The sequence below is a fragment of the Primulina tabacum genome, chromosome 1, assembly GCF_025594145.1.
Source record: "Primulina tabacum isolate GXHZ01 chromosome 1, ASM2559414v2, whole genome shotgun sequence".
NCBI lineage: Eukaryota > Viridiplantae > Streptophyta > Magnoliopsida > Lamiales > Gesneriaceae > Primulina > Primulina tabacum.
In genome coordinates this window covers 3278526-3294526 of record NC_134550.1, presented here as the reverse complement: position 1 = coordinate 3294526, position 16001 = coordinate 3278526, and the positions used below count along the sequence as shown (strand labels likewise).

General features: G+C 32.4%; 3 protein-coding genes across 4 annotated transcripts; 1 reads left to right on the top strand and 2 right to left on the bottom strand.

Annotated features, from left to right (window-relative positions):
- Positions 1 to 376: 376 nt before the first annotated feature.
- On the bottom strand, positions 377 to 1556 carry LOC142516207 (uncharacterized). Of its 2 annotated transcripts, XM_075619844.1 has the most exons (3): positions 1402 to 1556; positions 987 to 1304; positions 377 to 754 (listed from the first exon to the last, which is right to left on the bottom strand). In XM_075619844.1, the coding sequence occupies exons 2-3, from the start codon at positions 1290 to 1292 to the stop codon at positions 503 to 505; spliced, it is 558 nt and encodes a 185-aa protein (XP_075475959.1). In that variant the 5' UTR covers positions 1293 to 1304; positions 1402 to 1556; the 3' UTR covers positions 377 to 502. The 2 variants fall into 2 exon arrangements, with proteins under 2 accessions (XP_075475959.1, XP_075475958.1); XM_075619843.1 differs by lacking the exon at positions 1402 to 1556 and having other exon boundaries at positions 378 to 754; positions 987 to 1395.
- An 845-nt stretch (positions 1557 to 2401) lies between these two features.
- On the bottom strand, positions 2402 to 8171 carry LOC142519411 (ultraviolet-B receptor UVR8-like). Its single transcript, XM_075622454.1, has 12 exons — positions 7902 to 8171; positions 5371 to 5557; positions 5052 to 5198; positions 4707 to 4788; positions 4375 to 4530; positions 4107 to 4280; positions 3783 to 3854; positions 3522 to 3593; positions 3289 to 3407; positions 3013 to 3098; positions 2854 to 2906; positions 2402 to 2764 (listed from the first exon to the last, which is right to left on the bottom strand). Exons 1-12 carry the CDS (start codon positions 8017 to 8019, stop codon positions 2702 to 2704), a joined length of 1329 nt encoding a protein of 442 aa, XP_075478569.1. The 5' UTR covers positions 8020 to 8171; the 3' UTR covers positions 2402 to 2701.
- Positions 8172 to 13895: 5724 nt separating this feature from the next.
- LOC142519338 (uncharacterized) lies at positions 13896 to 15925 on the top strand. Its single transcript, XM_075622347.1, has 2 exons — positions 13896 to 14670; positions 14783 to 15925. Exons 1-2 carry the CDS (start codon positions 13953 to 13955, stop codon positions 15829 to 15831), a joined length of 1767 nt encoding a protein of 588 aa, XP_075478462.1. The 5' UTR covers positions 13896 to 13952; the 3' UTR covers positions 15832 to 15925.
- Positions 15926 to 16001: the final 76 nt, after the last annotated feature.

Here is a 16001-nt window from a genome sequence, read left to right as displayed (position 1 = left end):
ATTTATTGACATGTTTTTTATGTAATATATTGTTTCTTGTGTATTTATTATATTTATTATTTGCTAACTGAGTTTTAGCATTATTTATAACAATAAAAAAACTGATTTTAAAATTTTTGCTTCAGTTCTAAACTTCTAATCGAACACAGGTACAGCTCTGCATAAAAGTTGTCGCTCTCAAATGGTTGAAAAAGTGGTCCAAATATTGTAAAGACATGGCAGCTAGTTCCTTCAGGGAAGGTTCCGGGAATGAGAGTATAACGTCGACCAGTGATAGCTATGTACCATATTATTTAATTCCAACTGCTAATTTCGAAATGAAATATATATTTTGTATCGGTTAATAACATATTCAATCCATTTAACTTATAATGTAAAAAAGTTAATCGAAGATAAATTTTTATTAACTCGGACGAGAATAAAATCTAAACAAAAAATAGAAGAATATCGAGTTTTTGTTATTAGCAAAAGTGACATAAATAATCTGATTCATCCAAATGATTCAAAAGTATTCTCGCAATCTTGCTGCACTTTGTTTCTGCCTGATTGCATCCGAAACTGATGTCGATCTTGGAAATGTAGAATCGGATTGAAGCCTGCACTGCAACGGGAACGTCTCCACAACCTCCACATCCCACAACACCTTATCATACGTCTTCTGTCGATGAGGGATGTCGTGTGTGACCGAGTTCCTCCACGGGGGAAGACCGCCGTTGGGGCGCAAAAATTCGCCGGAAAACGACCTCAGTCTCACCTATATTCGTCATTATCATCAACACATTAATAGACTTTTGATCTTTTAATTTTAATTGATGGAAATTCGACCTTAATGCAAACAATTTGTATTTTTCTTATCCGATTCAATTTCTTTGGGTCATATAAACAATGTCGGATGTCAATATCACGATGAAATTTATATGTTTATGATTCTAGATACATAAACTATACAATTTTCGCGATGGGCGATTCGAGTCAAAGCGACTCACCTGCATTCCATCCCTCAAGGGTTGCCATTCCGTGGCATCTTTATCACATTGGCAAGGCAGCGTCTGGACAACCTTTTTTCCTGTCACCCCTGGAAGAAATGGTTCACTTGAGGCTGTCAAGTATGTCCCATAACAACTTTTCAACCTTATATAATCTTTCCCTTTAACGAATTCAATGGTCCAGATCGTGTTCTTGGACGAGCCATCGCGTTCCAGGGCGATGGATTCGCGATCTTCAACGGCTACAAGAAACTTGTCTCTGTGGCTACGAAGCCGGATCGATTTCGCCTTCAAGAAAAGATCCATTTCCCGTGTTTCCTAAATCCAAAAATGATTACTGGAAACAGGTTGGTTCGAAATTCCCTGTACATTACAAAACAAGAAAAATTAAAGGGTATTTGAAATATATACATACAACTTGGTTATTGTAATTTGAAATTTGTTGAAATTGCCTGAAGTATTATCAACGCAAGGGTGATGCACAACAAAATGTGTGATGGAGGAAGGTACAAAGCCAGGATTCTTGAAAGGCCATCTTTTGATGGACAATTTTTTTTTACAAAAATAAATAAATAAATGGAAAAATACAAAACAAAATGTGTGATGGATTTTATGCATTTTACATTTCAGATGTAGTTACGACACACATTTCATGTGTATACATATATGACAAAAACTTGTGTGAGACGGTTTCATGGATCGAATTTTGTGAGACAGATCTTTTATTTGGGTCATCCATGAAAAAAGTATTACTTTTTATACTAAGAGTATTACTTTTTATTGTGAATATCGGTAAGATTGATCCGTCTCACGGATAAAGATTCATGAGACCGTCTCACAAAAGACCTATTCCACATATATAGAAATGCAAATGTGTATCTATATGTACATTCTACAGTTTCTCGTAAGAGTGTTTATTTGGATTGATGATGTTAAATATTTAAATATATATATTTTATATTTGAATATGATGTGAAATAATACTGAATAATATTATATGTTTGGTTTGATCGATTAACTTCGAGATACTAACAAATTACATATTTGTCATTTTCAATATATTATGAATTTAAATAAAATAAAAATATAAAGTATAACATTATAATTTTTCCGTTCGAAAAAAATTGAGATGGTATAAATACTTAATGATTTGATTCATGTGAGATAATTAATCAATACGCAAAATTGTAACGAGATATTTGATTGGATTGCATTATTAAACAATCCAACCCCTCAGAAAATATTTATCACTTTTATCTATTTTTTATGAGTCGGAGAAGGAGATTTGTTATAATTAATTTCAAACTCTAATTTAAAACTTTAATGTTAGATGAACTATAGAGGAAAGTGGGTCAACATTTGCTTAAAAAAAAGTCCTACAAGGAACCGGAAAAAGTGACTTTTTTTTTTAAAAAAAACATACATATTATTAAAAAGAAACCTCACGGCCACTACCAAGATAGCCAAAACTAGCCTCCCACACTATCTATCTGTGTGTTTAGCTCGTGTTTCTCACACAAATACGCGAGATCTCCACGCTCGGTCACTAAGTACATTCGATTATTCAAGTAAACAAGATAACATATATATTTTTATTTTCGACTAGCGCACGAGTCAATGGATATACCGGTCTCGACCGAGATATCTTCGACCTCGTGACATACAAAAAGGTGCACCTTGGGTTGGCTGCTTTCTTGAGATTGCATTGGCTAGTTTCATGTCTTAATTCTTTTCACCTCCTTTTCTGGAACATTTACGTCATTTCCGTTGCCTCCAGCCTGTTTCAAGAAAGCTAAGAATATAAATTACAGCAAGAAGAATACAAGGTTGCTGATATCGAGGGAAATGCAAAAGAATAATAGCTCACATTCTCATTGGGAACAACTGCATATCTCTCAGTAGGGGAGATCCAAGTTTTTTCTGTTTGATAAAGGCTTTAGTTAAGACGAGATCCCGTTTGCATGACATTAACTGAAGTAAATGTAAAGGACAAAAGTAGGAGAAACGCGACTTTTAATCGCAGTACCTGAGGATACATCAGCTTTTGAGGCTTCTATGTTCTTCCCACTAGTTCCGTCCACGCTTAGTGCCTCAATAATCTTTGGGAGGTTCCTACAGATTTGATTTTAATGCAGGAAATAATGAGAAGGGATGCATCATTTGTTCACTGGTTTTCGAGTAGTTTATGAGAAACACCGGGGCGTGATAGATATATTGCATGAAGCTTGAATGAATAGCACAAGATGTAGCATTTTCTGAACCTTGGACCATGAGACTCGGAAATGGGGATGACATATTTTACCTGTCTACAGATTCACCGTGGCCGAGCTGACCATTTGTTCCCCTTCCCCAGGAGAACACGTTTTGGCCTTCGGTAACAGCAAGTGTATGCCTCCAACCACACGAGATATTTACCACTTTCTGTCATTCACCAGCACAAATCAAAATACCCCATAGTTGGGATCTCAAAAATAAATAAACCTGTGAACAAATAGTGTTGTTGGACGTAAACCGAGTTCAAGGATAAAGATAAACCTGATCAAGTGGAAATTTGACTTGTACAGGTGAGCAGTGATCCACATTGTCGCCTACTCCAACTTGACCAAACTGCGAGCATTGAAAAGTAGACATTTAGAATCAGTTCAAAGAGATACCGGAGTAATTTAGAAATATCAAATATACTATATGATATGTATAAAAATAAATTTCTCCGTACATTATCATGAAATAAAGAAGGCCATTCACACAAAATCATAATATTCTGGCAGTAATAGGGAAAAAGGGACTATGATGAACCTTATTCCAGCCCCAACCATAAAGTTTTCCATCGGTTGTTACAGCCATTGTATGTCTCCAGCCCCCTGAAATCTGAGAAAACGATTCTCTTCATGAAAATCCAAAAGAATAACACATTTACTACATATTTTTTTGCAGTCGTTACGTTTCTTGAGCAGACAAATTACAATTGGAAGAAAAAGATATTTGTGGAAAAATGGCATGGACTCGTCCCCTATATAATAGAAACAAGAAAAAACATGAGATTGGTTTGTCATATGCTGAACATAACCAGAAACTGGAAAGAATTTGTTAAATTTAACTTGTCCTATGAAGAGAAATTACTTGAGAAACACAGCTTCCACTCAAGGACTCCAGCTTATGAGGGAGAAGGTGATCTTCAAAATCCCCATGTCCTAATTGGCCATATTTGCTCCATCCGTAAGTATACAATCCACCTGAAGACGAGACAGATATTGTGTGGCGCCATCCACATGCTACCAGAACCATCTTTTCTCCCTGCAACAAGGCGTCACCAAAATATTTAGGAAAACAAAGAAACAAGAACAAGGAAAAGTAAACATAGTGTTATTTCCAAGATATATAAAAGTACCTCGACACTTGAAACTTTCTCTGGTACTAAGCGGTCATTTCTATCACCCAAACCCAAATTACCATATCGACCCCAGCCCCAACCGTAGAGCTCGCCATCTTCTGTTACAGCAGCCGTGTGTTCCGCACCAGCAGCAACCATTTTGACTGGTATTCCCTACAAACAGCAAAAAAAGCCCATAATGCTTCTTTAGAGATAATAGTTTTCTAAGAATGCCAAGGAGAGAGGGAAGGATATGAGAGTTTTTAAGAAGAAGCACTGTATCTTATGTTCAAATTGATAAGAAAGAAAGGAGGACTTGAAGTTTATGACGATAGATTAGCTAAGAATACCTGGAAAGATTCGATCCTTTGGGGTAAAAGAGAATCCTCTTTGGTCCCAAGACCTAGTTGGCCGTTTTGATTCCGTCCCCAGCTGCAGTTGAATATATAAGCAAGATCAGAGTGCAAAAACATAACACGGAAGTCATGATTATGAAGCATGAATTAGTTAGGATTCTTGATCTAGAGTCAAGGGTAGCATCAACTAACTCAGCATGTCTATTTATTAGTGAAGATTCGACTACTCATCATACACAATAAACCATCACGCAGCTCAACAAAATATAAAGAATAGGACATTTAAAAGATCCTCTGCTAGTTTTGAATGAAACAAGGGAAAGGGAACAAGGAACCAACCTCAGAACCTCGCCTTCCATCGTCACTGCCAAACAATGGCTATCCCCACAAGCAATTTGCTTGATCTGCAGACCATGTAACGCTTTGATTGATTGAGGAGAAAACAAGTCACTCGAATCTCCATGGCCTAACCTCCCAAAATCACCCCTGAAATATCTTGAATAAATGAGTAAATTGTAATGCAATAAATGAAATAATTTGAATATTCGCCCAACAAAGATTCAATCCGACAAAGCAAAATAGAGTTGATAAAGAATAAATGACAATGTTTCAGCATCGAGAGTTCTGTATAAATATATTTACGAAACCAGAAGCATACCATCCCCAGCTGAAAACTTGCAAAAGTGATTCAGAGTAAGCAGTTGTGTGGTCAGCTCCACAAGTAACAGACACTATTTCTTGCCCATCCAATGCACTCACTTGAGTTGGAGAAAACCGATCTTCAGCATCTCCAAGTCCTAACTGCCCATCTTCTCCCCTTCCCCACGAGCAAACAACATAACCAGCTGCAATGTGCCATACATGATCCTCATTAAACTAACAATTCCAAGCATCAAATCGAACTACTGTAACGCAGTAAATCTAAAAGTATAACAGCAATTTAACGGATATGAAGAGTAAACCTATTCTGTTACTTACTAGATACTTGGTTCCTAATTATTACCTATTCATGTTTCGATAAGAATCAGTGTTTCTTAATACTTGCCAGAGGGATAATAAGTTACTCTCACAGTTTCGCACAATATATTTATATTTGAAGCTAGCTAGAGTCTTTATGCTAAGATGCAATGGTGGGACAAAGAATCAGGTTACCACATTGCTTGTAAGAAACTCAAACAGGATTTCCATGATGCAAGATGAGTCACTTGCTCTCCGACAACTCGAGCTTTATTTATCAAAACCAAAATTCCTTAGGAAAACCAAGTTATGGGCTGATATTAGAATATTTTTGGCTGTCTCCCCTTTTAGTCACCCCACAGCAACACAGCTTAACACCTTCTTGTCACTATTCATCCCTTAAATACATGTGAAATATAGAAGAACAAATTGAGAAATAGCATCCGATACTTCTCCATAGTTACTAAAAGTTCACAAGATGTATGCCTGGGCACAAGACTCAACCCTTGCACATTGCGTCTCTCCACACGAGCCTCTATAAGGAGCATGGATTCGCCGTGCTTGATGTTCTTTACAATGCTTTCAATGCTCAAACCCTCATAGTATCAGGCCTTGATCTTCGAAAATATGAATCCAAAAACAATTACAATCCATCGAACATTAACTTTTGTTTGCAGTCTAATAAACACTGTTGAACTATGGTTCAACATTTTGATATATATTATACGTGACAATTTTATTCACATTTAGACTTTTAGAATCGACATGTCTTGACTCAATAAGGCGCATGAGTTGCCTCATCCTTCGTACTTGAACTCAATGATACTTGTGCCTTAGTGCATCGTGTACTTTAGCCATACGTTTTGCATGTGAACGTTGTTTGAAAAGGACTACATTATTAATATTTCCCTATTATATATTTTTTTAATATGTGTGACAAATATAAATATGACATATTTTTTATCAAGCTAGTATGGAAATCCAATAGAAAATAAATAATTAAAATATGTTAATAAAGTTAGGAAAAAGACTAATAAGTTTTCCCAATTAAGAAAAAATGATTTTCGAATATAGAATGATTTGCTTTTGAATATACTAATGTCTTCAACTTAGAACTAAGTGTTCCAAATTCCAATAGTGCTCCTACGTTGACGAACAACGAGTTAGCTTGGCACTTTTCGTAATTTTTTTTTTTAAAAAAGAAAATGCACAATTTCCAAAGTACAAAATCCATTTTTTTTAAAAATCCAATTTTATACATATATTTAATAAATTATTATTGCATCATAGCACCTAGAAAACAGAAAAATGGATTCCTTTTACTTGGTCAAACGAGGAATAATATTTTAATATTTATGTATATCTTAAACAAATATTAGACCACAATCAAGAACTCAATAATTTATATTAAAGTTGTGATTTACCAGTTGGTGATATTTATTACTTATTATTTTAATTAATTAAAAATAAACTATTTTAACATCACAATTCACAAACTCCAAGAAATCTCAAACTTCACCAATTTTCCTAAAAACCATGTAACATGCATAATAGACTTCCTTGAATTATTAAACAAATTTGTCAAAGAAGCATCCAGTAGGGTGACAGAATGTGAACACAAAACTCATATTATTGCTCCCTTATTAAATTCAACAAGTAGACAAAAAAATTTGCGTGGATCATTCTGGTCCATACAAAATTAACCACTCCAACCAACTCACCGGCCCCGATTTACTCATATTAATAAGAAAGGTAAAAAAAACAGAGATGAAATCAATAAAATGTTTATTGGTACATAAATGTATATGTATAATGATTTTAATTATATACAAAATTTACTTACTAAATCATTCAAGTGCCGAATGAATGAATCTTGATGGTTTTTTGAGGAATAGTATTAAAGTATAAATTCAACCCAAAGGAAACCTTTTCATCAAGATTCTGATCCAAACTTTGTAATCTAAATCATGCTTCTTTTGAATATACACAACCAGATAAAGAATCACGAGAGATCATAATTAGAAAGTTGGTTCCTCAAGTGAAAAATCACTCAAATCTTGGCACGATATTTACATCTAATTCAGATAAAAATCGAATCTTGGTCCGTTTCTTGATTCATTTTTCTTGTATTACTATGTACCAGAAAATCTTGATCCTTTTCCCCATACAAAATCCTTTCTACTCAAGAATCACCATGTACATACACTATAGATACAAGATTTGTACACTCACAGAGGAGAGCAACGGAGTGAGTGGCGCCGGCGGAGATGAGAAGAACCCGGCGAATCGGCCCAGAAACTGCTTCACTCCCGCAGCTGTTGCTGCTGAACAATATCCCTTCTTTTGACATCTCTTTTCTTGAAATTTTAGGAAAAAACAAATTGTGGGTTTTCGTAAAATGTTCAAAAAACGGTGAAAAATTCAGAGGTTTAGAGGGGTTGGGGTATGAATGGGATAACACAAGAAAGGTTGGCAGATGTTTATAGTGGTGATAGCTTTGGTGGCATGTGCCCACTGCTGCTACTGTAACTGTAACTAGGATCTTCCCCTTATATAAAAATTAAAGCCTCCGAATGTATAATCCATTACAGTCAACACTCATTGGTCGAGTTAATTTAAAAAAGAGTAATCGCATTCTAACCCACGCTGTAATTTGTATTAGAGAGAAACACGAGACATCCAAATATCAGCAGCGCATCACACATATCATACAAAGGCCAAAACCCATATCATACCAGCACCGGCTTAGCTACAGTGCTAAGACGGTAAACATGACTTACGACTCTTTGATTGATCATATTAAGTGTGTAAAATTCAGGAGTGTACTTTGAGCTATAAAATTCAAGAGTGCACTTTGTTCTTCAAGCACATTTTTACTATGAAATTCTTGAGCTCGCAGCATCTGTGTTCACTCTGCAAACTTTTATTGAGCACCAATGCTTTCTCATAATTTTTTTGGGCGACATTGTTTCATGTTGCATTTTCTTTTGAGCAACCAACATGGATTCTTCTCTTTTTTTTCTTATTTACGTGCACATACGTGTAATTCTTATATTTTTATTACTATTGAAATTATTTTATTTTGTAATGTTATTTTCTGATAATATTTTTCAATATTGTCTGATTGTAATATTGTTTGTTGTTTTTGTCACCAATTTCATACGAACAGGTCTGAAAAAGTTAATTTTGTTAATTTTATTATTTGTTGTGATAATATTAAAAATATTGTTCATATTTTATTTTATTACGATGTATGTATTTTTTGGGATTTGTGAATTTAATTTTATAATTATTTTCTAAATATGATATTATAGTGTATCGTTATTACTATTATGATCATTATTACAATTACGATTATCATCTATATATTTAAAAGTTATTGTTATTATTAAAATATTACAATTTTGGTTATTATTCTTATAATAAATATTATTTAGCATTGTTAATAATATTATTATTTAAGTATTTATATATAACTAGCATAAAAGCACGTGCGGACGCACGTGAACCCATATTCTAAATAACTAAAAAATAAATTAATAATAAAAATATTTTTAATCTTTGTATAACGTGATCCAATCCATCAAACAACATTTCGTTCGAAAAAAAGATAGATCAAAACAAATTATAAGAATTTGAAATAATGATTTATCAGATTAAGTACTAAATTGAACTAACATAACAATACAAATATAATAATATGAAAGGATTTGAATTGATTAAGCAATATAACAATGTAAATAGAATTATATGAATATATTTTAATTAATTAAGCAATATAAGAGTGGAAGAAAATATTTTAGTATATGATGTTGATATTTATCTACTCATTAAATCAATTAATTGATAAATATGTTCCTAAAATATAAAAATTACATCTTGAAAATCTAAATCACAAAATCATAACCATAAAATGTGGTTAATTACTATTAATTATTAATTAATAGACTAAATGTGAAATTACCACACATGTTATTTAATAATGAAAATAAGTAAGCATGTAAATGATAATTATGTCCGTTCACAATTGAAAATGAATCTATTAACAGAAAATTTGAATTCGTTTTCACTATATATTTATATTTTAAGGTTTTCCTTATTATCGTTTGAAAAATAAAAGCATGTACACTACTGATGAATTCCATATATATTGGACATTAAAAAGTTACTAAATTTGAATTAAAATAAAATATAATTACTTAATTATAATAATGTTTTTCAATTCAATTGATTATTATTAAAAGGTTATTAATACATTATATTCATATTGTGCCTAACTTTTTCAACGTTTTCCTCTTTTTTTGTTAATTAAAAACATGAAAAGAAAAAACTAATGAAAAAATTGATTAATATTAATATTAAGTAAATTTAATAGTATGTTTTTTTAAAATTAGCTCAAATATTTAAGAACATGGAGAGGAAAGTCAACAAAACAAAATCATAACCATAAAATGTGGTTAATTAGCTAGTATTAATTATTAATTAGTAGACTAAATGTGAAATTAGTACATATGTTACCTAATAATGAAAATAAATAAACATGTGAAGGGTAATAATGTCCGTTCACAATGGAAAATTTTTCTATTATCCACACTTTTATAGGTATATAGATAATAATGAAAATAAATAAACATGTGAAGGGTAATAATGTCCGTTCACAATGGGAAAATTTTTCTATTATCCACACTTTTATAGGTATATAGATATAGATAAATGTGAAATTACCACATATGTTACTTGACAATGAAAATAAATAAACATGTGAAGGGTAATAATGTCCGTTCACAATGTAATAATTAATAGACTAAATGCGAAATTACCACATATGTTACCTAATAATGAAAATAAATAAACATGTGAAGGGTAATAATGTCCGTTCACAATGGGAAAACTTTTCTATTATCCACACTTTTATAAGTATATAGATAAATGCGAAATTACCACATATGTTACCTAATAATGAAAATAAATAAACATGTAAAGGGTAATAATGTCCGTTCACAATGGAAAAACTTTTCTATTATCCACACTTTTATAAGTATATAGATATAAATTTGATTAATCATAGTTAAAAGATCAGTTATAGTAATTGATTTTTGTGAGAATCCTATGTAATATTAATATAAATAATAACAATACTAATGTATTTATAATAATAATATTATTAAGGAAACTAATTTATAATTTTTTATTTATATTAGTTAAATTTAGATAATAATTGTGTACTAATATTTTTATTATTATTAAAAATAAATAGAATTCAATAACGATTATTGATGTATTATGATACTAATGAATTCAATAATAATAATAACTATAATTATTTACAATAATTATAATAATGATTGTAGTAACATTAATTATTATTTTTTGTTATCAATTTTAATAAAATCAGAAGATAATACTCATTAAAATAAAAACGGTAATATCTGATATGTAATATGATATTGATAATAAAATTAATTATAAATATTTAGTTTAATATTTATTTAAATCATAATACTATCTAAAAAATAAATAAGAGTAACGGTGTTCAATAATTTTTTTTAAATATTGATTATGGTATAATAATACTAATAATAATAATAATAAAAATATTTAATTACTAGTCCACGATTCAACGCTTTTTGTCCTTTCTGGAAAATGTTATTTTTTACGACTCTTAATTAATTAGAGAATTCTATTATGGTTGTATTTTTTTTTTTTTTATGATTGTTAATTTTTACCCCATCGTCAATTTTTATATAAAGGATTGACAATGTCTGGCCTTCAATTAATAGTTATTATTTTAAGTAAATTCATTAATAATCTCAATGCCTAAAATAATTTATAATACAAAAATTTAGTTACTCGATAAATTATAGTTACGCAAAATAAAAATTAAATACATTATTCATAAAATAATTTTATAGTAGAAGTAATAATATATTCGCAACTGAAATAGAAAAATTCACAATATACTTTGTGACTTACAAAGATATTAATGATCCAAAATCACCTTTAATTTGTCCCAAACTTGCACACACTATCCACACTGAAAGCACAAATGAAGAAGACACTACGTGAAAAACCAAATTAACAATGCACATACGACAACGGTTTTAGTTCTTAAAACATTTTGGTCATAAAATATAATTATTTTGAAATATTCCAAGTAACGCTACCATCTAATTAAATATATAACATTTTTAGTTCTTGAAAATATTTGGATGTTGCCATTGGAATTCGGACCCAAAATGCGAAAATTTGTTTTAAATTTAATGATTCTTCCTTGTAAATTTTATAAAAGTTTGTTGATATAAAGATATCTGTAGTAAATCTTGCTTGTTCGATATAAGACGTAAAAGCATCAAATTAGAAGGGCATAAAAACATAAATTCCCCGTGTTTAATATTTGACGAGCTTATCAATTTTCACTTTCCAAATCATCTATGTTCGGATCAGATTGAGTTTAGAGGTAGTGAATAAAATCTTTAAAAATTTCGAAACTTTGCGTTGTTCTTATTAAATCTTAGGTTATATATACATTGGTTTCGATACCAATTATAAGACATAGTTTTTGTCGCTTTACCGAAATATATAGCTGATGGTAACAGTGCAACTCAAATTTTTCAAATCGTACAACAACTCAAACACCAAGTTTCGATTGCTTTATCTAACATTAACATCATTACACCCCAACAAAAGGTATACAAACATAAATTCGAGTGTCCATGAATTAATCCGCGAAGCTTTGTCATGTCTTAAAAATGCATGGGATTTCTCATCACTATACATTTCTTTAAGTTACAGAAAGACTTGGGAGTATTTATTAATTAGTATTTTTTTTTCCGGGGCTCATATTAATAGCGAGAGTTCTCAAATCAATCTCAATTTTTAGTGGCATTTATAAAGAGAGAAATTATCAAAAAAAAAAAAAAAATGATTAAAATATCAGGGGAAAATAAGCAAGTTCGATTTAAAGTTGCTGAATTCTTCTTTCACTTTGTAAAAGTAGGTTGAAACTAAAATACAATAAATCTAGTGCGTTGCTTGGTATTGGAGGAAAGGAATAAAGACATAAATTCAAAGAGTACTACTGCCCATGACTTAATGTTTGAAGCTTTATTGTATGAATTATTATATTATATATTCTCCTTGGATCATATATATATAAAACCATGTTTGGACGGAATTTTCTAACTTCAAGTGAGGCTTTTCCCTTGGATTGAATAAGCTCGGTTCGCGGTCTCGGCGCTCGCGTTATTGATGAATCTTAGTTATATTAACCCTTTAACCTCATCAGACTAGTCATGTACAGGTATCACTAGCCATCGTAGATCATACATTCATGGCTACTAGAAGCTACTGCGGGTCGTATTCGGTTTATTTCGGTTCCTAATGATACTCTCCTTTTGGCAATAGCAGAAGTCGTAGTAAGATTGGAGTGAACTAAAATTCTAAAGGAATGAAACTGAGGTCTCAAAACTTAATCAATCGACGTGGATGTATAATATAATATGGCTTAATTCCGCCTAATTGTCGTCCACGAATGAACGAAATTAGAAAATTATTTATTAATTCAATTATTTGTCGATAAGAGATAATAACAATTATTAATATTGGAAGCTAACATCCTTTGAAATTTTACGATTTTGGATTTGTGTTTGGTTTTAAATAATAAAGGACCTTCTTTAATTACCTATAAAACAATGTTGCTAATTTGTAAGTATAAGAACTATTAAATCAACAATCCATTAAAATAAATTAAAAATAATTGTTTTTTACTACTTTTTTTGTGTGTGTGTCGCGTGTCTTTTACTTTCTCTTCTTTTAATAATATAAAAATTATATTCTTAAAAACATTCGTCATAAAAAAAAATCATTTTGAAACTCACCAAGTATCAATACCATCAAATTAAATATATAAGATTTTTAGTTCTTGAAAATATTAAAGGAATTCGGACCAAAATTTTGATTTTTTTTTATATACATAATTTTCTAAAAGATTATGAATCAAATAATTGTTTCTCAAATCAATATCAATTTTAAAGAGAGACAAACAAAATATGCTTAAAGTTTCAGAAGGAAATAAAAGTATATATAAATAGAAGAAAAGCCATCATCAATCATGCATCTGAAGATTGAGGCAAAGCCAAATCTCTCCAGTCAAAAAGTGAAAGGAATTTGATTTGCCGAAATCACACTCAAAGGATAAATCTTCGTGAAGGATTCCGTGCATGGGAGTGCAGTATATATATATATCATCAATGCCCAAGAACACACTCATACATACACATCGATATGACGGAAAGAGAGAAGGAAATTAAACATTTTGCTCACGAGCATCTGTTGATTTTTAACGAATCAGAGGAGATTCCGTTTTGTTGCAATGCATGTGGGCTGCGTGTGTTGTCGAGCCCTTCTTACATCTGCACCGTTCAAGGTTGCAGTTTTTATCTCCACGAACCATGCACGCGGCTTCCGAACAAATTGAGTCATCGTTTGGGGAATAATACACACGATCTTCTTTTGCTTGCTAAGCCACTTCATGAGGACTGCATGTGCAGCAAATGCGGGAAATTATGCAAGAATTTCACCTACCACTGTGACGAATGTCATGAATATTTTAATCTTCACCCTTTATGCGGTTACCCTTTGGATATCCATATCAAACACATAAGCCACAAGCAACACCCGATGGTTGCCATTTGCAAGGAATCTTTGTTGCTGTGTGACGTATGTGGAAGAGAACATAAGGGCTTTTTCTTTGCATGTCACCAATGTAATTACTGGATTCATCAGGATTGTACGTCATTGCCCAGCATTCTCAGAGTTGGAGGCCATCGTCACCCTCTCTCCCTCATGTATTCGGATGCATTAGAAGCAATGTATTCCTCCATGCACGAATGCGTAATTTGTAGAAAAGACACATCACTATTGTTTGGGGCTTATGCTTGTGTGCGTTGTTCTTCTACTGTAGCTCACGTGGATTGTGCGGTATCAGCAATGGAGGATCCAGGTAACTAGTTGTGGTTACAAAAAATAGCATATAGATATACAGTTGTATGAAAAAGTAGAGGGATTTTGTTAATTATTGGGTGTCCTATAATTGTAGTAATGTCCTTATCCAGGTAAAATATACGATCTGCCCCCTCTAGACGATGCATTTCTGAGCTGGATTACGTGCGCAGTACAGAATACTACACCCAAGAGCGATGGTGAGACAATGTTGGGAAAATACCACTCCGCCCCCGCCCATTCTTTGACCTTGAACAATGAAACCACGCTTGAATCCGTGTGCAACGCTTGCATTCGGCGCATAGAACCTCCTTATTACAGCTGCAGCCAATCTGCTTGCGGCTTTCTCCTCCACAAAATTTGCACAGATTTGCCCCTCTTTATCGATGATGTGTTTGACGACTCACGGAAACTGGTTTTCCCAAGATGCAATGATTTCTTTTCTCTATTTTTTTGTAGGCTTTGTTCACGATTGGGCAACGGTTTTGGATACTTATATGCTCATTTCAGTATTTTCCATCTTGAATGTGCCTTAGCTCCAGAGGTCATCAAGCATGATTCACACAAGCAACACCCTCTTATTCTGGGTTTTGGTTATTGGTTGGAAAATGTTAGATCATGCTGCGGCAAAATAAATCCTTTATATTATGACATTTACAGTTGTACTCAATGTAGGTTCAGCATACACATTGGTTGCGCTCTTCTGCCTAAAACCGTGACTCACAAATTTGATGAACATCCCCTCACTCTAATCACCGATTCTTCAGCACAAGACTTGGGCGGTGATCAGTTTTGCGAATTCTGTGAAGAAGACATAAAACCGTCGTACTGGTTCTACCACTGTATGGAATGTGACCATTCCTTTCATGTCGAGTGCATTCCCTCAACAGGGAGATATTCAAGAATCAAGTTTGGAGGCGCTGTGGTATTGCCAGCTTGTCACGGTGATCATCCTTTGACTTTGGTAAGAATGCTGAGTGTTGGTAGCCAGACTTGCGGTGTTTGCCAAGAAATGATCGAGGGCTTCAAAGATGGGATGGCTTTACACTGCGCCGAATGTGACTTTTGGGTTCATTTCATATGTGGATCCGAGTCTAGTGATGCAACAGTTTCAGAACCCTATCAAGATATATCTGATTTGCAATTTCGTTTAAATCGCTGAGCAAAATGATGGGAATTACTTCGATTTGAAGTTTATTTATATTCCCAATTTTATTCGTCTTATTAGCATATAGAACGATACATTTGCCCACTCTTATCATATATCTTTATTTAGTGTGACATTACAATAATTATTTTGCAAACTTGTCACAAACAAAGAGTTCCAATTAA